The 22,220-nt window shown below is 36.8% G+C and overlaps 1 protein-coding gene across 4 annotated transcripts in view; it reads left to right on the top strand.

Moving 5' to 3' along the window:
- Positions 1-22,220, top strand: part of GSK3B (glycogen synthase kinase 3 beta) — a 168,002-nt gene that overhangs the window by 125,774 nt on the left and 20,008 nt on the right. For 3 of the 4 annotated variants that reach the window (XR_011600062.1, XM_070938374.1, XM_070938372.1), the window contains 4 exons: positions 4,295-4,390; positions 14,804-14,842; positions 18,398-18,584; positions 21,064-21,162. Coding sequence is in view for 3 of the 4 variants with exons in the window: in XM_070938374.1 (XP_070794475.1) it covers positions 4,295-4,390; positions 14,804-14,842; positions 18,398-18,584; positions 21,064-21,162 (421 nt within the window). In the remaining variant the exon portion in view is untranslated. The remainder of the gene's footprint in view (positions 1-4,294; positions 4,391-14,803; positions 14,843-18,397; positions 18,585-21,063; positions 21,163-22,220) is intronic. The other variant, XM_070938373.1, reaches the window with a different exon arrangement.

The raw sequence follows: 22,220 nt of genomic DNA, 5'->3' as shown, positions 1-22,220 counted from the left end.
ATTGAGTCAGTTCACAATTTGGGGTCCTTTTATATCCCCACAGCTCCTATTCAAGTAGCAGGAACCAGCTATGGCTAAGAGAGTATTTGCTCAGCTCAGTATAGTGCACTAATTGAACCATTTACTGGAACAGAAGGGATTAACTCACTGTCTTCTATGCCTTGGTCGCTTTGGTTGGACTATTATACTATGGAACATGGTGTTGCCCTAGAAATGTATTTAGAAGCTGTAGCTGATCTAGAATATGGTAGCTCATGTGATGATGAGTGCTCCTCGCGAAGTATCCATGAAATATATTTATTCCAAGAATTGTACTGCTTGCTATTTGGCTTCTGGGTGCAATTGTGGATTCATGATTCCTGCTTGAAGAACAGGTGGCAATCCTCCTTAGCAGAATTTTCATGCAACTTTGTGTTGTATACAATCCTTTCCTGGATTGTGAAGCCCAGCACTCAGTCACTCATACCCCATCATCGCTTGGTTGGAATACTGCAATGCGGTCTACATGGGGCTACTTTTGAAAAGTATTCAGAAACTACAACTGGTACAGAGCGCAGCAATGTGGGCAGTTCTGGAGGCTCTTTTAACACTGCTTTAACACTGCTGTTTAACTGCTGTTAAAAGAGCTGCAATGGTTGCCAGTTTGCTTTTGGGTCCAATAGAAAATCTTGGTTAGGCCCGCCTCATTCACACCAGTAGAAGAGGCTTTCTTCAGACTTAATTGGATCAGGAATTTCAGCTAGTGGGGCCAAGAGGAATTACCTTCTCTGCTGGGGCCCCATACGCTCTGGAATATCTTGCTTCCAGAGATGAAATCTGCCTCTACCCTTCTGGAATTCTGGAAGGACCTTAAAACCTGGTACTGTCAGATGGCTTGGGGTCCTGATGGGGGCATGCTATGCTGGAGGTGGCTGATTGAGTGAGAGACAAAAGTCTACCCTCTTCCTGTCTGTGCTCTTGGGTGGCATAGGTGGCATATACATTTTATAAACAAATTCAAATGTTGCTTATTATCTTTAAATTTGTTCATGTTCAGAGCCTGGTATCTCTGAGATCATTTTATTCCCTGTCCCTCCCTATAGGTTCTGGCAGGGCAGGCTTCTATATATCTCCTGATTGCATTTATCCAAAGTGTAATCTGCCCTTTCCCTTCTGACTTTTAGGAAGTTGATGAAAACTTAGATGTTTCTTCAGACTACTAATTTTATTAGTTACAATTCCAACCTCACAGGAATATTGCTGTTTTTAACTATGTTTTTAATCCTGATTATATATTCAGAAACAGTGGTGGGTTGCTCCCGGTTCTCATGGCCCCCACCCTTTGGCCTGTGCCTCGCAGCAGTTACCTCCTTGCAAGCAAACAGCAAGAAAAAACAGCTCCTTTCAGCTTCAGCACAGCCTAATTAGCACAAGTTGATTAGATCGGCCTCCCGACTCTCAACTGATTTGCTCTCAACTGTTTTGTGCAGGGTTCTGCTGCTTGCCGCAAAGGGGTAAATTGCTGGAGCAGATTTTTTTTCCCCTTGTGCTAATCAAGCTATGCTGAAAACGAAAATGAAAGTAAAGCAGGCTGTTTGCTGCAATGTCGCAAAATTAGGCAGAGGCAGAGGGAGATTTCTTTTTCTTCTTTTTCCTCACCAAAAAAGGTAGGTGCAAACAATGGGCAATTTAGGGCAAAAGAGGAGAGTTCAAGATTTTAAAACATAAAAGAAAAAAAGGAGAAAGAAAAAGGCAAAAATAAAAATGGGAAGGGAGAAAAAGAAAAAAAAAATAAAAGAGAAAGATGTTATACATATTTAGAATTGAAATATGAATAGTAGTAAGAAATAAATGGGAAATCATTTGTAAAAATGAAATGAATAATTGGAATATTTGTCTTTGTATTTTTGAAATCTAGATAATGATAAGTTTTTATTTTTTTATTTTTTTTAGAAATATGAATAAGTATAAATTGTAATAATTGAGATACCTTTAATGGTATATTATGGTGAAAGTAAAAAGGATTAAGTTGTAGCTTGGATAACAGCTAGAACATTTTTAAATTTAATTAGGGAAATTGTAACGATTGAAATATTTTTAATTATATATTGCAATGAAAGTAGAAATGATTAAGTTGTGATTTGGAGGATTATATGGGCAAAACTATTTGGGTTATTGGGAGAGTTTAAGATGTGAAAATGAGTAACATAAAGGGAAAGCTCTATTTAACTAGGGAATTGTAATAATTGAGATATTATTGTTCAACTATTGTGTTGAAAGCAGAAATGGTTAAATTGTGGTTTGGAGGAATATATGGGGAAAATTATTTGGTTTATTATTATTGGTAAATATAATTAATTGATTTGTAAGAAATTGGATTGCATGGAAATAATTGGAATATTCATGTTCATATTGATTAATATACAAAAAAGATAGTTATATAACTAATTGATTTATATTAAAATGTTGAATTTGTATTAAACAATTGTAATATTACATAATTAACCAATGTGAGGATGGATATAAAAATAGATGACAATGGGAAGGGGTATAATATAGAATAGAAGGGAAAAATTGAATTTGATTAAGATTAGAGATGAGGATAAAGGGTAATATTGGTTTTTTAAAAAAATAGATGAGGAATAAATATGGCAAAAAGGAAATATAGAAATTGTAAATTTAATTGAAATGACTAAACACTGTTTAAATTTGTGAACCGGCCAAATACTCTGTTCAAAGAAAATACATTGTATGTTTGTATGTGTGTTTGTCTAAAAAAAAAAAAAACTTTTTATAAAACAAAACAAAACAAAAAAGGTAGGTGTGTCGTATACTCCGAAAAATACGGTAGATATCCAGGTTCCAGGCAACATTGTCTTGGTTTCTGCATGGTCTTCTACTGATCCCCCTCTGCTGAAAATAGTCTTTGCAAATATGCCTCTTGCTTATCTAGTGGTCACCATAATAGCCATGGGTTGCTACACTATTAAAACTGGTTTACATGATATTCCTCAATCAGAGGCAGATATAATGCCTAAATCCGTGATGGTGAATCCACATGTGCCAGAGGTGGCATGCAGAGCCTTCTCTGTGGGCACGCGCACTGTCGCCAGCTGCTTTTCTGGTTTCTGGCGTGGGCATGCGCGCTGGCCAGCTGGTCTTCGCACGTGCCAGAGCGCCAGAAACCCGAAGATCAGCTGGCCAGCAGCATGCACACACCAGAAACCAAAAGACCAGGTGGCTGGCATGTGGATGCGCACCAGCCAGCTGGTGTTTGGGTTTTTGGTGCACATTCCGGTTTGGGCACAGTGCTGAAAAGGTTCACCATTACTGGCCTAGATCTTCTTTGGAGGATGCAATCTTATTTTTCTTTAGGAGTAAAGGAGATGGGGTTCCTATAATCTGTCAGAAGCCCTCTAAAACTATTACTCTGCTAAATTTAGTATTTAAGTTAAATACTCAGCTAAATTCAGTCCTTTCAAAACTAAAAACCAAGCATTTTGACCTCTCTTGAGTTTCAGGTTCATGAAGTTTTGGCACCGTAACTTTCATAAAGATGCATTTTGTAGCTTTCTCTCTGTTTTTCTAATTCAACATTTTATAAAATATTTGGTCCTTTTTAGTCACCTACATTGTTACTAGTCCCAACTTAATTTTTTATGATCCTATTTGATTGTCAAAGCTTTGGTTGTGGCTAATGCTCACATTCATCTTTGCAAATACCACACTTTCAATAGCCATTATATTAGCTTGCCAAGAGGGAGAGTTATATGGAGCGCATCAGGATCAGCAGTTCCTTAACTTTTATTGGGATAAAGTGCCTTTCATCCAGATATTTCCTTTCTATCACATGCCACTTGGGACTGGACATTTTCTCTGCCTTTTTCCTTATCATACGTGATATGGGTAATGGAAGGATTTCTGTTAGGAAATCCGTAAGCAATAAAGGTTTTTGAACAGGCTCTGTAGTCACAAAATCCAAGTCTGTGAATCCACAAAAGGCAACTTAAAAATTAATCAGTACTGTACAAGTCTGAACATGGCTATGATTTAAGATTACTGTAATATTTTTTTTTGGTTGGTTAGTTGGCTTGATTTATTTTGAAAACCAGTTTTTTCCTTTTGTTTTGCCTCAAAAAATTCTGATATTGCACACAGGCTCAAGAAATCTAAAATTTCTAAAATGGCTCATGGAATCTAAAATGCATACCATGCTGTATTGTATTTTTTTGCAGGAAATTTACTGTATGTTAAGGGTAGTGATCCCTTTCTTGAAGAAATGTTTAATAGTTCAACTTTTTTTTTTATTTTCCAGGTCCTTGGAACTCCCACAAGAGAACAAATTAGAGAAATGAATCCAAACTATACTGAATTTAAATTTCCTCAGATTAAAGCACATCCATGGACTAAGGTGAGTCTCTTTGAAATGGTTGTGTGTATATGTGTGGCGGGGCATATTCAACACTGAGGTCTGTGTGTTTATTTTCACAAGTAATAAACTGAACCATCACACTATATCATGTAATAGTCCTACAAATTGCTAATCTAATTATCTATATTCAGAATAATAATTTTGTTGATATGACTGAAACGTGCAGATTTTTCTTCTCATCTGCAATTCTCCATATTTCTACACAAGTTATTTTGAAGATTTTATGAGAATTACCAATGGCAATGCTGCCATACATATTGAAGAAGAGGGAAACAGAATTCTTCTGCATAGAAAATGCCTTTTGCTTAAGTGATTTAAAAAAGGCTTTTAGAGTAGGTCTTTTTTGAACAGCATTGTTTCTTCTGTGTGAAAAGAGTGCCAAACAGATTGTGACTGAAACAGTAACAGCAAGAAAGAAATTTTTACCGAGATAGCACAATTTGGGGGAAAAAAATAGGTAGAAGGGAACCAGAAGGCACACTTTCTGGCCTCCAAATAAAATAAGGGTCCAGTGAAGCTAAAATATATTAAGTGGCAATCAAAATGGAATGGAGATGGCCAATCCACAGACTGTGGTCACACTCCACTTCTATCTTGGTTTTTGAAAATCCACTTCAGTGCTATTTGATGTTTTCACTGAGATTTTGCAAAAATAATAAAGTTACAATTTTAAGCCCATTTTTGTTCCTTAATGTTCCCAAACTCTTCCTAAAAAATGAAAACATTGAAGATTTCAGCCACACTCCCTATACTTCTCAGAGGCTAAACATGTATTTTAGAGTACAATTATGGCCTAAAGGTTTACAAAAATTTACAGGTGAACAATAAAAAAACATAACTATTCACATGTCCATGCAACTTACCAGTTTTATCTCCAGTCAAAAGCATAATACAGAGTTTTCTTTCTTCCATATATCAGTTAAATTAGACTGTTCTTTTTTACAAGAATGAGAAACTAATCTTTTTGAAGTTTGTTTTTCGCTTGTTGAAAAAGCTGGCCAGGCCCTCCCTTTCACAGGGGGTTCTTTCTCATAGGTGAAGTTTGCAGTTTCACAGTAGCTTTTACTCTAATTATAGACTCATATTTGCAGTTTGAGGACACCTTGCAATTGTACCAAAGTTTACTTTCTGGCAAGGGATATAGTGTAAAGATTGTTGAAGCTATAGGATGATATGAGAACAATCAACTAGGTGAAAAAACACTGCAGCCATTAGCTGTGAAAGTTCATTCTTGCTCATTTTATTTCTATTTCAATGATCAATGTGGACAGTAGTGTTGCTGAACCTCAGTCAAGCTCTGTGGTGTGTAGTCTGTTGAAAGGAACAGATAGAACATTAATAGAAGAGCTTATTTTGTTGATCTAACAGTTTGGAAGCAATATTTCTGAACCCCAAAAGGATCCTGCCAGTGATCTAACATTTGTCAGTTTGAGTCTCTTTCTTACTGACTTTTAGGAATAAAGAAATTTAAATTTTATTATTTGTTTTATATTAGACTGGATCTTGATGATGATACTAATTACCTCATTGTCTGCACCTGAGATCTTAAAATGATAAATCTTTTTAATATAACCATTAGATTATTTTGAGACATCAGAAGCCTAAGGCACGACATCATAGCCAGTCTGAACTGAAACACATTCATGCACCTTTTATTAATTGATTTTTAGTGATTGGAAAAGAAAGGAAAAGAAATCAACATTCTTAATTCATACATACACCATGTGCACAATTATTAGGCAAATTATATTTTGGAGGATTAATTTTATTATTGAACAAGTACAGTGTTCTTGGTCAATCCAAAACATTAATAAACCTTAAACCTGAATATTTAAGAAAGTAAAAGTAAGGTTTTGGCTTTCTTAGGAGAATATCTATGTGTGTACAATTATTGGGCAAGTATTAATATGCAGAATTAGAATGCAACTAAATGAAAAATGAAAATTTGCCCAGCTCACTCATTTATTTGCATAAATGTTAAAGTGAGAATAATAAACAAACAACTTAAAATGTACAAATAAACATTTCTGACATTTCAAAAAAAATAAATAAATCAGTGACCAATATAGCCACCCTTCTTTTTAATAGCAGTCATAGGTCTTCCATTCATGGAGTCTGTCAGTTTCTTAATCTGTTGACTTTTTGTGCAGCAGCAAGCACAGCCTCCCAGACACTATTCAGAGATGTATGCTCCTTTCCTTCACCATAAATCTCTTGTTTAAGAAAGGCCCACAAATTGTCAATAGAGTGAAGAAGGGGGCCAGGTCATTACTCTGTCATCTTTAATGCCTTTACTGGCTAGCCACGCAGTGGAGTACTTTAATGCATGCGATGGAGCATTGTCCTGCATAAAAATAATGGTCTTCTTGAAAGATGCAGACTCTTTTCTGTACCACTGCTTGAAGAAAGTGTCTTCTAAAAACTGGCAGTAGGTTTGGGAGTTGATTTTGAGTCCATCTTCAACCTGAAAAGGTCCAACTAACTCATCTTTAATAAAACCAGCCCATACCAGTATCCCACCTCCACCTAGCTGGTGTCTGAGTTGAAGTGGATCTCTGTGCCTGTTACTGATCCACCCATGGGCCCATTCATCTGATCTGTCCAAAGTCACTCTCATCAGACCATAAAACTTTTGAAAAATCTGTCTTCAAATATTCCTTGGCCCAATCTTGCCATTTCAACTTATATGTCCTATTCAGTGGTGGTTGGGTTTTAGCCTTCCTTACCTTGGCCATGTCTCTGAGCACCGAACATCTTGTACTTCTGGGCACTCCAGGTAGGTTGCAGTTCTGGAATATGACAGCACTGGAGGATAATGGGTTCCTGGTAGCTTCACATTTGATTCTTCTCAAATCTTTGGCAGTTTAGGTGCGTCTTTTTTTCAACACGTTTCTTGCGAAACCTGTTGACTATTTGCAATGAACTGTTTGATGGTTCTGTGATCACGCCCCAATATCTTAGCAATTTCAAGAGTGTTACATCCCTCTAAAGACTTTATACCATTTTTAACTTTCTTTTGGCCCATTTTTCCTGAGGAAAAGAAGCTGCCTAATGATTATGCACACCTTGATATAAGGTGTTGATCTCCTTAGGACACACCCTCCCTCATTACACAAATGCACATCACCTGAAATGCTTATATCCACTAAGCATTCAAGATTATACAGCTTGGAGATGGAAAATATGCATAAAAATGATGATAGAGCTTTTTATATGGGATAATGCAAAATATGCGGGACGTGGTGGCTCAGTGGCTAAGACGCTGAGCTTGTCGATTGAAAGGTCGGCATTTCAGCGGTTCGAATCCCTAGTGCCGCGCAAAGGGATGAGCTCCCATTACTTGTCCCAGCTTCTGCCAACCTAGCAGTTCGAAAGCAGTTGCAAGTAGAAAAATAGGGACCATCTTTGGTGGGAAGGTAACAACATTCCCTGCGCCTTTGGCATTTAGTCATGCCGGCCACATGACCATGGAGACGTCTTCGGACAGCGCTGGCTCTTCAGCTTTGAAACAAAGATGAGCACCATCCCCTAGAGTCGGGAGCGACTAGCACATATGTGCGAGGGGAACCTTTACCTTTACTAATGCAAAAATGTTGGTATGTTTGGGAAATGATAGGGTAAATTGAATTAAGGACTGTATTGGAGTGTCTGGTGAACCTTATCTTGAAGGTTGTAAAGAAGATGACTTTTGGGTTTAAAAATGTTAAAAAGGAAGGCCAGGTCCTGTAACACACAGAGTCTTTTTGTAACACTGTAACTTTATCTGACTTGGGAAGATGGAAGAAATTCAATTTTAAAAAATCCCTACAATTGGAATATATAAAGCACACACACACATACATACATATGCAAATTTAAATATATATATATATATATACACACATTTATAAAATTAAATCCAAATATTAACAAAGTAAAATTACTTTACTCCTATGAAGTCCAGTTGTACCTTTTAATACCGTATTTTCTGGCATATAAAACGACTTTTTAACACATGAAAATCTTCTCAAAAGTCAGGGGTCGTCTTATACGCTGGGTGTTGTTCTCCTGTAACCAGGCAGACCAGCCCGAAAGGCTCTGATGAGTCTTAAATGGCTCTGACGAGCCAAGCTCTGACCATCCCAGCTGAGTTGCCTGCTAATCAGGCAACTCAGCTGGGATCGCCAGAGCCATGTAAAAGGAAAAAAGTTTTCCCCTTCCAGCTTGCTTACCTTAGCTGCTAGTCGCAATGCTTGCCTTGCTTCGCTTGCCTGCAATCCATTCCATCAGCAAGCCACTCCCTGCCTGCAATCAAGTAGGCAGGGAGTTGTGGACTTCAACTCCCAGAATTCCTCAGCCAGCAAAACAAAGCTGGCTGAGGAATTCTGGGAGTTGAAGTCTACAAGTCTTAAAGTTGCCAAGGTTGGAGACCCCTGTTCTATTGGTTAAGTTTTTCCCCTTTGGGAGCTTTAAAAAAAGAGTTAATTGGGGTTTTTTTTAGTTGTTCTTTTTTAGACCTAGCCATTTAAAGTTTAGGAAGTTTTAAATTTAGCTTTCATATAAAAATAAAAATGAAATAAAATAATATTTGTGCAGCTTTCTGAAATTTAGTGTGTTTCTGTAGTGTTTCACTCTAACTACACAAACATACAAAATCTCACAAAGCTGTATGTGGAATTTTGTGTGTGTAAAATGTGAAAGTTGGGTTTTTGGGCTTTTTGTGGCTATGTGAGGTTCCTGCTTGTTGCAGGGGCCATTTTGGGTCTAGCACAGCTGCTTTTACATTGTGGGTGAGCCAGTTGATGTTTTTTAATTTTTATTTGGTGTGCGTTGGAAGAGGGGTAGTCTTATACGGCGAGTATAGCCCAAAAAAAGTCGGGGGTCGTCTTATACGCCCAGTCGTTTTGTACGCCGGAAAATATGGTACTTTACCAGCTCCTTTTTGCAGTGGATACTAGTCTATTTGTCACTATTATATTTTCCCAGGAACAACTGAAACAAAAATGAGCTTGGTCCTAGAGAAAAATTATAGATTTTAAATTCAAACATTTGCAAGGATTAATATAAACAACAGTATATTAAATTTTTAAAATTATATATTTTTTAATATTTGAAATCTATACAATCATAAATGATACATGTATTTGTGTATTGTATTAATATTTACATTACACAATAATAGCAAGGAGCTTTAGCCAAAATAAGCAATATTGCATGGATAACAGTTATGAATTCTTGAAGGTGCTTTGCCTAATACAAATATACTTGCAAACTTTAAAAAATAATTTATCAGACATGTTCTGCCCTTTCTTTATGTTCTGTAGTTGCATATTTACTTTACTAATTGGAGGTTGTGTTCTTGCCATGCTAAAATATGTAACAAAAGGAAGGTTCAGAGGCATAAAGGATGATCTTTTAGAAGTTTTATTTGGTTTTATTTGTTCTCTGACAGTAACTATATATATAAAAGCGAAAATAACTCACACATTAATCACGAAGTCTCCAGAACCGTAAAGCCTACAAACTTGAAATTTGCTACATACGTTCCTCTAGGCTTCTTGGTGCTCACTAAGAAAGGATTTTTTGAAATGACCATCAGAGCATTAGTATTTCCTATATTATTATAATATGCTCTGATGCTAATTAGTTAGATGTTCTACTCCCCCTCCCAACTTGAAAATAACTGGAGAGAATGGGATAGCATAGGACAGGCTTCTGTGGGGCAAGCCTCCTGGAGAGAAGGGGATAGAAAACCTGAGGGAGAGAAGGGGATAGGATAGAAGATGTTTCTGTGGGGCAAGGCTGAGGGAGAAAAGGGGAGAGGAGAGACTTCTGTAGGGCCAGCCTGAGGGAGAGAAGGGGAGAGGCTTCTATGGGGCAAGCCTCATGGAGAGAAGAGGCTAGAAAGTCTGAGGGAGAGAAGGGGATAGGATAGGAGATGTTTCTGTGGGGCAAGGCTGAGGGAGAGAAGGGGATAGGCGAGGATCTATGGGGCAAGTCTAAGGGAAAGAAGGGGATAGAAGAGGATCTATGGGGCCAAGCCTGAGGGAGAGAAGAGGAGAGGATCTATGGGGCCAGCCTGAGGGAGAGGAGAGGAGAGCCTTTTGTGGGGCCAGCCTGAGGGAGAGAAGGGGAGAGGAGAGGCCAATCATAACTACTCATTAATTTTCAAACTCTTAAGGGTCAATTTATCAAGCCTGATCACATAGTTTCGTAGTGGAGCATGGATATTCAACTAGTTTATGAATATGTCCCAAATTAGCTAGCTTGTGTGTGGGTTGGTTGGAGTTAATTTACATTTCAAAAAGCTATATGACTTCTAACTCTGGGAGTACATCATAGAATATAAAGTGAAGTCTAAAATGGTTATCACACATCAACTCTCAGCATTGCAGGTCTACTTTACATATGTATGTGCACGTGTAAATTTGTTATGAACAGTCTAGATAGTCAGTTGAAGTAAGGCAGCGCCTAAACTGAATTAATTAACTGAACAAATTTGACAGGGTGTGATGAGAGACTAATGACTATTTAAAAAATGAAATGCAATTTTACAAGGTGCACTGGAAAGTGCAGGGTTTAGCAGCTGATACTCAGATGCTCGCTCTCCCCAGGTAAGGCAGTTATACTCATGATGATTCATCATTCTGCAAGCAACAGGATTTTCATTTAAAAAAAAAAAAAAAAAAACTGTGTCGCTATTCTTGGCTCCATTTCATTGGCATCTGATTGGAGACAAGCTAGAAGTGAAGACCTTCCATTTCACAAGGATAGTTTATATAGCAGTAAAAATGCTACTTGGATAGTGTTCAAAAGCTTTGATCAACAGGCCACAAATGGGACCTGTAGCATTTTATTTATTTTCTTTGCACCACCACTCATAGGTTTGTTGACACTTGTTTTCTCAATGGAAAGCATTTAGTGGTAAGATTTTATTCTTATGTATCTTAGTTTCTTGATCCAGTGAAGTGACCTTAATATGTTTTGTGCTGTACCAGAGTTTTAGCTTGATTCACAACAGTTTTCTTCTTTGCTTGTTATGGTTAAGAAAAAGTATTATGTATAGACTTATTAATCTATAAATAATGTATTCCTTTTTTATTGGAGATTTGAGTTTCAACTTACAATGGAAGGAATTAATCTTCTGTTCTGATGTATTATAGTGAATAGTTATGTTAGAGCAAACTGAAAAACAAATACATACCATGGGAAAAACCCAGGAAAAAAATCAAAATAAATGAGCCAAATTAGTTTTAAAGCGTTTGCAAGTGTATTTATATCAACAAGTAGTCAATTCAAGAATTTGTAATAACTGATTTTCTGTTATTTTACTTCATTGATTTAAAATTCAGTACCTTGTTCATTATATGCGTACATATTAAAATATACAGTAGCTTAAAGAAAAAACTATAGAATCTGAGCTATGATTGCCTGAAAAGACTTAAAATGTATGTCAACACTAATTAATTAATAAATAAAGTAAATGATGTCATATACTAATGGCAGGATAAATGAATTTAGGATTGGGCTGCCAATAACTTTATGAAGCTATTCCCTGAAAATCAAGCATATATAGTTTTTTATAAGTATTCAGTAGTTGCATTTGTTTCAGGAAAAAAATCTTTAAAATTCTCATTTTGGCTTGTGTAGTATCACTAGTACTTTTTCCACATGTCCTTGCTAAAAAAATTCATTTTATTGACTGCCCCCCTCACCCCCCCCCCCAAATAAAACTTTTTTTAAGACAAGAGAAATTCTTTTAGCTAATCTTGTTTTGGCGCTTTTGGAACTCATGGTTTAAAAATGTCACCATTTTATAAATGAAAGTTAGAATTCTCAATATAGAATGCAATATAGTTCCATGATCAGAACATTGTGAGTAGGGTTGGATTCATGCAGAATATATGTAGCATTGTGTTTTATTTCTTGACTTGATTCATTGCCTCTCTCCTTTTTCTCTTTTATGTTAAGATGACTATGTTGAGGTATATAGCTGCTGTTTTCTTTCATATTGCACTTGAATAGGCCACGTCTGTCCAAAAAAGCAATATTTCTCAGCATCATATTGTAGCCTCATTAATAGTCTCAGTTAGCTACATTTCACCACTACAGCAGCACAGAGCAGCAGCTATAGGATTTTCCAGCAGTGTTTCAGAGAACAACTTTTGAGTTCTATGCCTTTAATGAGCAGTTCCGGAAGTCCTGTTTCACTGAAAAAAACACCTGTGCAGCGTTATTGCTGAATACAATATTTCTATTACATCCAAGTAAAATTCTGTAGTACTTGTTCTCCAATGTGTTGTGTCCTTAACTGTAGGTGGTAGAGCATGTGGGACAAAGATGTAGAAATTTATATTGAACTTGGAAAATGTGTCACTTTTAAAAATCTTATTGATGCTCACTAATATTTTGCCTCCAAGATATTTTACAGTGCTAAATCATGTCCAAATAAAATCATGAATATAATTCCTAAATTTTAATGGACTATTATTATGTCAGATTTTTTGAAATAAATTGAAGTAACCATTATTTCTGGTTGAAAACCTTATTGTGATTTTATAAACATATTGCCAAGACACAATTTTCCATAAAATAAAAAGATGCTACCAATACTATCAAATCTTAACTATAAAAAGAATTTTTAGCTAAAAGAAATGGTGGGCAAAAAAATTCCTAAAACAGTACTAGGTTTAATGTACTAAATATATAAAGATATCAATATGGGAATGAGAATAACTAGGCAGAAATGGAACATAAGTGAGGAGGGATAGAACTCTCCTCTCCATAACAGTGCAATGCAAATTGAACATGTTTAGGGGCTACAAAATGGTAATTCCTAGGTTGCTGCAGAGGAAAATGAAATGGCGTATCCTGGAGAAAGTTGGCACTTTCAACAGAGGTATATTACATGGCTATATTCATGATAGGTTTTTTTTCCAGCACGGCATTTTATGTAATTTAACATACTAAATTAATAAGTAAACTGAACAAATTAATTAAAATACTATCCGTGATTATAGTAAAATATAATTTGCAATATATAATTGAAATCATATAGTTCTAGTCAGCATTCACATGTGTCACTTTAATTTTAGTTTTCTGCTTGTGGCTTTCCTGTGCATTTACTTGGCCGTATTTAGTCTGCATACTAAAGGTTAGTCTGCCCACTTGCATTATTCTTTGTGTTGTCAGCTTCTCCTTTCCTTGGTCAAGATTGTTTCAGATTTCAATAGATATCATTGCGACGGGCCGGCTTTTAGACCCAAGTGCTAAGTTTTAGTCCGCAGACTAAAAACTAATCCGCGGATTATTTATGCAAGCAATTCCCTCACTGAAAACTACATGAAAAACAGTAACAATTCTCTTCAAAACATAATAGTGAGGGCAGTTCACAGCTAACAGTGAACTTTACAAGATGTCCTTTGACACCTATGCACAATAGAATGCTGAAAACATCCCTTGTTTTGGTAGCCCCATTGTGCTTAAGTGTTGGCAAACTGTATTATTGACTGTTTGACCTGTAACTGTGACAGTCCCTTGCTTTTAATGTTGTTTGTTTGTATGTGGTTAAGTAGTTCTTAGTGGGTGAATAAAGCATCAGGACAGATTGGGGTGAGAAGAGTTAAAGAATGCAGTTAAAGAGTGTCTTCCTGTCATCATCAGTTGCTCTTAAAAAAGAAAAACATAAATCCCCTGTACTTATAAATGACTGAGGGCATAAGGGAGGAAACCACAATAAAGGGGAAAGTAAGTTAGATCCTACCATCACTCCTGAAGTGTCATGTCCAGTTCCTGAAGCATCCTAATGAAATATCAGCTAAAAATCTAAATGCTAAAAAATCCATTGGCGGGGAAGTCAATCCAAGATGAAGAATAATCCGCGGTGGCCTGGTGTAGTTTATAGACATTTAAAGTGGTCATCTTAGAAATGAGAAACTTAATGATTCTCTCTCTTAGAAGTGTTATATGAGAACACTTTTCAGTTGTGCTTTTAGGATAAACAGGAATAAATGAGTCTGTGCATGATTGCATGTCTCATGCTCCTTCCTGTGTCTATCTCTCTCCAAGATAGGGAGGAGATCTATAGCTTAGTTTTGAAAATTCAATATAATTTTACTTTTATACAGACATTTGATTTCATATTTTTGTTACTTTTTAGTAAAATCACTGGCATTGGAACATGCATTAAAATAAAATGTTTCTATATTATGCCTCAGCTTTGCAAAATTATTCTTATTAATTTTTTGAGTTTGGACTTGCTGCTGATGTTTAAAATTTCTAATTGTATTAAACATTTAATATTTCCCCATCACTTTGGATTTCTTATAATATTGGATATATTTTTCCTTGCTGGACTATTCTTTTGGATTGACTCCCCCTGTTTGGATTATTTCACTGCATTATCATCCTTAGGACTCGTCAGGAACAGGACATTTCACCTCAGGAGTACGGGTATGTATATAATTTTTTTTCCATATCACCAGGTTAATTGCCGGGGAAATAGAAAATTAGAACTGAAAAGTTTACACCAAGTTATTAGACTCCAAGGAGCAGTCAGTTAAAATTCTCTTCCTAGTGTAAAATTAGATGTTTGGGAATAGAAGTAACGTTTACATTTTTCAACATTTATGCAAACATCTCATGACTCATCTCAAATTTCCAAAGAAAAATAACTCCCTGATAATGCTTGAAATTATATTGGCTGCTTCAATTTTAATTATAGAGCATGAGGAGATATATGAGAATAATTTCTGCTAGTTTATTAGTGAATGCTATATTAATCGTTTCCCCCAAAATAAAGAAAAGCAAACTAAAAATTGTCATAGTTAGAGATGATAAGACTTACCGTATTTTTCGGACTATAACACACACTTTTTTCCCTCCTAAAAGAGGCTGAAAATTTGGGTGCATCTTATACTCCGAATGTAGCTTTTTTGAAGCTTTTTTTCAGCCCTAATGAGGCGCTAGTGAGTGAAGTGATCTCTGTGGTTTGCCTGCTTTTCTCATTGCTTCTTTCTCCAAAGATCAGTTGTGCTTTAGAAGCTGATTTTTATCTCCAAGCAGAGGATAAAAACCAGCAAACTAATGTGCTGAAGTTGACCAGACTAAGGACGCTAGCCAGATGAATACCTGGTAGGCAGTCGTCCACACCCCCCCCATTTTCCTCCCCAAAAACTACGCTGCGTCTTATACTCCGGTACATCGTATACTCCGAAAAATACGGTATATTCTAAAAGATCTGGCGGATACTAGATTAAGTATGTTTCTTTACAAATATCCCCTTTGTCTGTAATCAGTAGATTGATTTGCACTTGGAATTTCGTATTGGGGCAGAGATACTATGTGGGTAATGTGTTTAAGAGTGAACATTGTATAGATCACAAAAAGGTGTGAAAATATTATGCCAAAAGAGATATGGCATAAGGTAAGAAAAGGGAATATAGCTAAAACTAATTCTTCATAGTCTTCCATTCATTTCAGTTCTCATACAAAGCATCCTTGCTTCCATCACATCCATTGCCTTTTGGTTTGTATCACCTTTGGAGATTGAACAAAATCTAGTAATCATGTACTGAAGTGTCATTCAGAATAATTATCTGGCTAAGAGGCTTGTTTTCCCTTGAGGAAAAAAAAATGTCGATCTTACTACACAAACTCCCAACAAGAATTTGAAACATACAGATTTCACTTTTTGATGAGATTTCAAAAAGCAACAATTGCATCCTTAATAGAAAATTCCCAAATCCATATACTCTTCTATTTTTCAAAGAGGGATCATACAATTCATCCAGGGCTTGTAGTGAAATAATACTTTAAATTTCCTTGTTCTGTAATATTTGTGTTTGCCCATAACAGTAAAGCAATGAAACTTTTTCAAGAACAAGTTGAAATAAGGAAATAGAGTCTAAAGCAGGAAGCTGAGTTTTTTTTAAAAAAATGACCAGGAGCTTTGATGGCACAGTGGTTAGAATGCAGTATTACAGGTTAATTCTGCCCACAGTCTCAAGTTCGATTGTGATGGGGTTTAAGATTGAGTCAGCTTTCCATCCTTCCGAGGTCGGTAAAACAAGGACCTAAATTATTGGGGGCAATATGCTGATATTGTGAACCACCCAGAGAATGCTGTAAAGCAGTATGGAGTGGTATATAAGTCTAAGTACTATTGCAACAACAACAATAAAAATAATAATAATGTGACATTAATGTCACATATCATTTTAATACATAACTCTCAAAATTACCTAAGAATCATAAAACTATGCACATCTAATGAATCAGTGAAAACACTTTAAAATCAAAATCAAAATTAGTTTCCAAATTGGATATCTAAAAGAAAAGTTTGGACCAATGCATTGATTTCTTTGCTCTTAAATTCTATCCCCACTGTTCATCTCATCATATATGTTATTACATGTGTAAGACTATTTTTCAATCTCTTATCCATTCACTTTCAAAATGTGTGCCCAAGCACAATTACTACTGTATTGTGTTTTCTATTCAGAAGCTGCTATTGCAATAGTTCCCCTCATATTATTTTCATCTGAAAATTATCAGGTCTATAAAGCAATTGCCGCTCTTGGAATGAAAGAATTAGGAGAACAGCTGAGAGTGCCTCATCACTCTCCTGGCTTAAGTTATAAGGTAAGGCAAGGCTAAGTGAGATGAAACAACATTCACAGGATTTCAAATCCTGCTTTTTCAAGTCCGTTTACAGAGGGAAAATTGCCTAGTGTACGGATTGGGAGTATCTTCCCTTTCACACGGTTTTCTCCTACAAATCAAAAACTGGATTTCAGTGCAATTAGAAGAAAGGAACTATATGAGGATGGGTGTTTAAGTATGTGAGTGAGTGAGAGGTGTTTCCCGTGATGAATTGGAGTAGGAAGAGTTGTACTCTCCTCTCATCATCCCATCACTCTGTTACATCAAAGTTGCCTTGTCAAAAGATGCACGCATGCTTCAGCATTAGTTTGGGATTTTTATATAGTGGTTAAAAATTGTTTAGCATTTTGGTTCTTTTGGTTTTCATTTACTCTAAATTCTATTCTGTTCTGTTTTAATCTGGTGTTTGGAACTCTCCCTCAAAAGTTTTGATTACCTTTAAAAACTCATCATTTTTATAGTAGTATATAAAATTAGGTTCAGTCTCTTCCTGTCTAAATTAGAGGCTAGAATAACTTTGAAGCACTTTCCATGTGGTTGAAGTTAATGCGTCTTTTAAAAATGTATTTATGCAGATCTGCATTTGATTTCATATGTGGTCTATATGCTATTGTGTTCATTTTGTGGAACTGTGAATTCAGTTTATCACACAATACACTAAGGATTTAACCATTGTTTATCCTCCCAAGACTTATAGGGCACATTCCACATAAGTGAAAAAACAGTTTAGAACTAGAACACAACCCATGGAGTCAACCCATTCTACTGATTAATTGTTTTCACTGTCAGGAAGTTTTAACATTTAAGGCAGTCCTGAATCTCCAAGAAAATATGCAGTGCAAAAGTAATGATTGTATGTTGAGAATATACAATATTTTAATTAATTCCTTGCCAAGTAATTTAAAAGAGCCACTAAAACTATTAACAAATTAGCGTAAACCAGTTTGATAAATCCAAATCTATGTTTTGGATTTAGTTCTAATTAAATGGGATTATATCAATCCTCAAAATATCCCATCACTTGCTTTTTCCTCTTTTCCAGCCCATCTGCATAACCTAGTGGTATCATTTATGTTTTTAAAGGTATTATTTCCTTTGTTCCTAAATTTCCTCAGATTGGCGCTGGATGTCCGTCATGTCCTCAGGGATTTTGTAAATTCAATTTTATTCAGTATAACTCCTTGCCAATAAGCATTTTTGCCTTAGCCAGTTGGTAAAAATCGGATGTTAGCTTTTTAAAAATAAAAACAAAATAATACCTACACCAGCTTAATTGTTCAGGCTCATAGTCTGTTAATAAGAGTAAAACAAAATGGTCAGCCTGCCCTCTTTTTTTCCCCATAGGTCTTCCGACCCCGCACTCCACCAGAAGCAATAGCTCTATGTAGCCGTCTGTTGGAATATACCCCAACTGCCCGCCTGACTCCACTGGAAGCATGTGCACATTCTTTCTTTGATGAATTACGGGACCCAAACATCAAATTGCCAAGTGGTCGAGAGAAACCTGCACTCTTTAACTTCACTACTCAAGGTAATTTTGAAACATTATGCCAGAATATGGCATCCTCTCAAGTGAAGTTAGGGTGAATGATGGATAAAGTGTTGGGCACTTCAAAAGAAAATACTCTTTCTATAGCATAGACAAAATACTCTTTCTATAGCATAGACTAGAGCCGTGATGGCGAACCTATGGCACGTGTGCCACAGGTGGCACGCAGAGCCATATCGGTGGGCACGCGAGCTCAGCTCCAGCTTCTGGGCTCACCAGTCGGCAATCAGGCCATTTCCAGCCTTCGGAGGGCCTCCGGTGGGGTGGGGAAGGCTGTTTTCACCCTCCCCAGGCTCCCAGAAAGGCTCTAGAGCCTGGGGAGAGTGAAAAACAGGTCTACCGGGCCCACTGTGCCATCATGTGCCAAAAGCGGGGGGAGCACGGGGTGAGTGGGGCGCATAGAATTATGGATGAGGGCACCCGTTCGCATGACTCCTCCCGCGCTCCCCCCGCTTTTGGCACGCAATGGTAAAAAGGTTAGCCATCACTGGACTAGAGGGTTGGAACAGAAGGAAACATTTGCAAATTTTGTGTCTGTGTTTGTGTGGGTGTAACCAGTTCATTCTTGATAGAGACAAATGATGTAAAAAGTAATTGAACCCATAATCTAAATGATCTCTACACAGTTGGCAAGTCATTTCCTAATTGATTTTTAATAAATGAATTATTAATAAATGAATGTAGATGAGGTTATAGTCCATAGTGCAATAATTACATGAATAAGAACACTGAATAGTCAATTTTTTTAATGAAGATTATTTTTGAAATATAAAATAGGAAGCATATACACACAGTGGGATTAAATATATTTTCAAATAGTGCTAAATATTGTTAAAGAGCCGTGGTGGCTCAGTGCTTAGAATGCAGTATTGCAGGCTACTTCTGCTGACTGCTGGCTGCTGGCAATTTTGCAGTTCAAATCTCACCAAGCTCAAGATTGACTCAGCCTTCCATCCTTCCGAGATTGGTAAAATGAGGACATAGGCTGTTGGGGGCAATATGCTGACTCTGTAAACTGCTTAGAGAGGGCTATGAAACACTGTGAAGTGGTATGTAAATCTAAATGCTATTGATACTGCTAAATAGAATCATTATTTGGTTTCATATTTTTTGGAATCATGTCTGTAGCTCAAACTTGCTGAAGAGACAAAGTAACCAACTAAATAGTTCCTTTGTTGCTGTCATAGGAAACATTTTTAAAGCGGTGTCTTCTCAGTACTATAAGGGAAACTACCCCTTTTCAGATTATTTTTCCTGCCCACTTTTAGTAGTAAAAATAATATTTTTCTAAAAGCAGTACTTTTTAATTAGAAATGTTTTGATATATTAATGTGGGAAAATCATTAAAAAAATCCTATATAGCTGGGAATAAGTTGTGTCTGAATAGGTATACATTTGATCCAGGAGTGGGTTTCAAAACCCGTCGCTATCGGTTCGCTCATGGGCAATGCTTCTGTGCATGTGCAGAAGCATCCAGGCAGGTGGGTGGAGCCTCCCGCTGTTGCCGCTACTGGTTCATCTGATCCGGAGCGAACTGGTAACAACCTACCACTGATTTGATCTTAGCCAAAAGGCCAAGAATCCTCTGAATAGGTATGTGTAGGACTTTACTATTATTAATGCAGTTCTGTTTGGAAGAATAGTTATTTGTACAAAAAGTGAAAGTAATTCTTCACGCCTGAGCATTTTTCATTTTAGTCCCCCCAAAATATGTATATTTTTTAGTAGATGCCCAGTGGCACTTGAACTGCACAGCTGCTTTTAAAGAATCTATCATGCTAAGTCAGATCATTGATTTGTCTGTGTCAGAATTATCCATGCAGCTTGTCAGTGGCTCTCCAGACAGATTTTACTCTAGTGGAATTCGCATTTAGCTTGGAATATAGTTTGGGCACTTGAAGTTTCTTAAGCACAACTCTGACTAATTTTATGTGTTCTGGCATTGTGTCAGTTTAGATTAAAATGTCATCCAGGTAAACTAACACTTCCTTTTACAGGTGTTCATGCAGCACTTTGTTTATTAGCTACATAAACACAGCAGGGGCCCCTTGCAGTCCAAAAGGGAGGATCAGGAACTGGAAGCATCCTAAGGGGCAATTGAAATCTGTTTTCTATTTATCCCCTGTTTTAGTCTCTTGCTTATGATGGATTGTCTGTTTTAGTTTTTTGAAAAAAGCATTATGGCACATGATCTACAGTTTTGATAGAAAAAGGCAAAATATTTTTTTAAGTGTTAGAAACAGTATTGACATTCTTCCGTCCTTCCCATATGCCTCACAGCACTGTGCTTGGCAACACTGGTGGGATTTAACTTTATTCCTTTATTTTTCCAAGGCAGTAATGATTATCATAGAACTTTTCATAGAGCTTCCTTACATTGCTGCCTTCATCAGGAGGTCTGCTAAATTCGATAATTGAATTGTGCTTTGTTATAAATGATGTTTCTTCAACTTCCTTCTAGAATTGTCAAGCAATCCATCTCTGGCTTCAATCCTCATACCTGCTCATGCTCGAAATCAAGCCGCTGTTTCAACTCCTACCAATACTACAGCAGCCTCAGGTGAGGTCATATTTATATCTAGCATATTTTTTCTTGGTGTGTAGTTCTTCCACCCACAATCTTCAGTGACACAAATGCTGACCATCCCAGTGTTGTTGCCACTATTAAATCTTGAATCAATACATTTTATAGATTTATCATAAATCTCTAATATAAAGGTTTAGAAAATTACATGCAGATTTAGCGTTGCTTGTCCAGCATCATAGATGAGGACTCAGCACCATTAGTTCCATTAAAACTAAGTGTGGTGTGTCCAAAGATGAGTGGTCAGGCCAATTCGGGCATGGAATGTCCTGCCACATGTTGGGCAAACAGGTAGACACTGGAATTGTTGTCCTGATAGCGCTAGACTTGCACAGCTAGCAAGATGTAGGTAAACAAGCTTAATTACTAAGTCTGCAGCCAGTGCTGAAGCCATGCTGGGGTTCTTCAATCTAACTAGATTAATTCTTTTCATAGCCTTGCTTCCTTTTGGTCATCTTTTGAATCTGATGTGGACCTTCATTTTTGAGACAACTTGTGACCTGACCAACAGTCAGCACCACACATGTCCTTAATTACTCTGACATCCTGCCTTTCTTTTCTCCTGACAATGACATAATCAATAAAATGCCAAACTTAGAGTGAAGGTGCATCTAGGAGGTCTTGTTATGGTAGGCAAACAGAAAGTTGTTGCTGTTTGCATTAAAGTTGCCAAACAAACTGAGAGTTGGGCATCTAATTCTTCATAGAACATTTGTCTCTTGGGGTTAGTCATTGTGGGAGACATAGGCACTGATCAGAATAGCTATAGTGGTAACTGCAGTGTTTCCAAACAAAATGACTTCTATCAGCCACTTCCAGCCCAACTCCAGCATCACAACACTCATCATTGCCATGACTGCAGGAAAAAGTGTACCTTCAATTCCACCTTCAATTCCAGCCAGCTGACCTTTGTTGAGAAGAAGAGTCTTACTCAGGCTTGCGCTGTATCTTGCAAGCTCTCTGGCAACTAAAGCTGTTCCTAGCATGAACATATTCAAGTGACAATGGTGAGAGGTATCTTATGTTTGTTCAAC

This window comes from Pituophis catenifer, unplaced genomic scaffold, assembly GCF_029215685.1.
Source record: "Pituophis catenifer annectens isolate HBS135680 unplaced genomic scaffold, rPitCat1.0.hap2 SCAF_2, whole genome shotgun sequence".
NCBI lineage: Eukaryota > Metazoa > Chordata > Lepidosauria > Squamata > Colubridae > Pituophis > Pituophis catenifer.
Note: the sequence above shows the minus strand (reverse complement) of the source record. Positions and strands in the feature narration are given on the sequence as shown.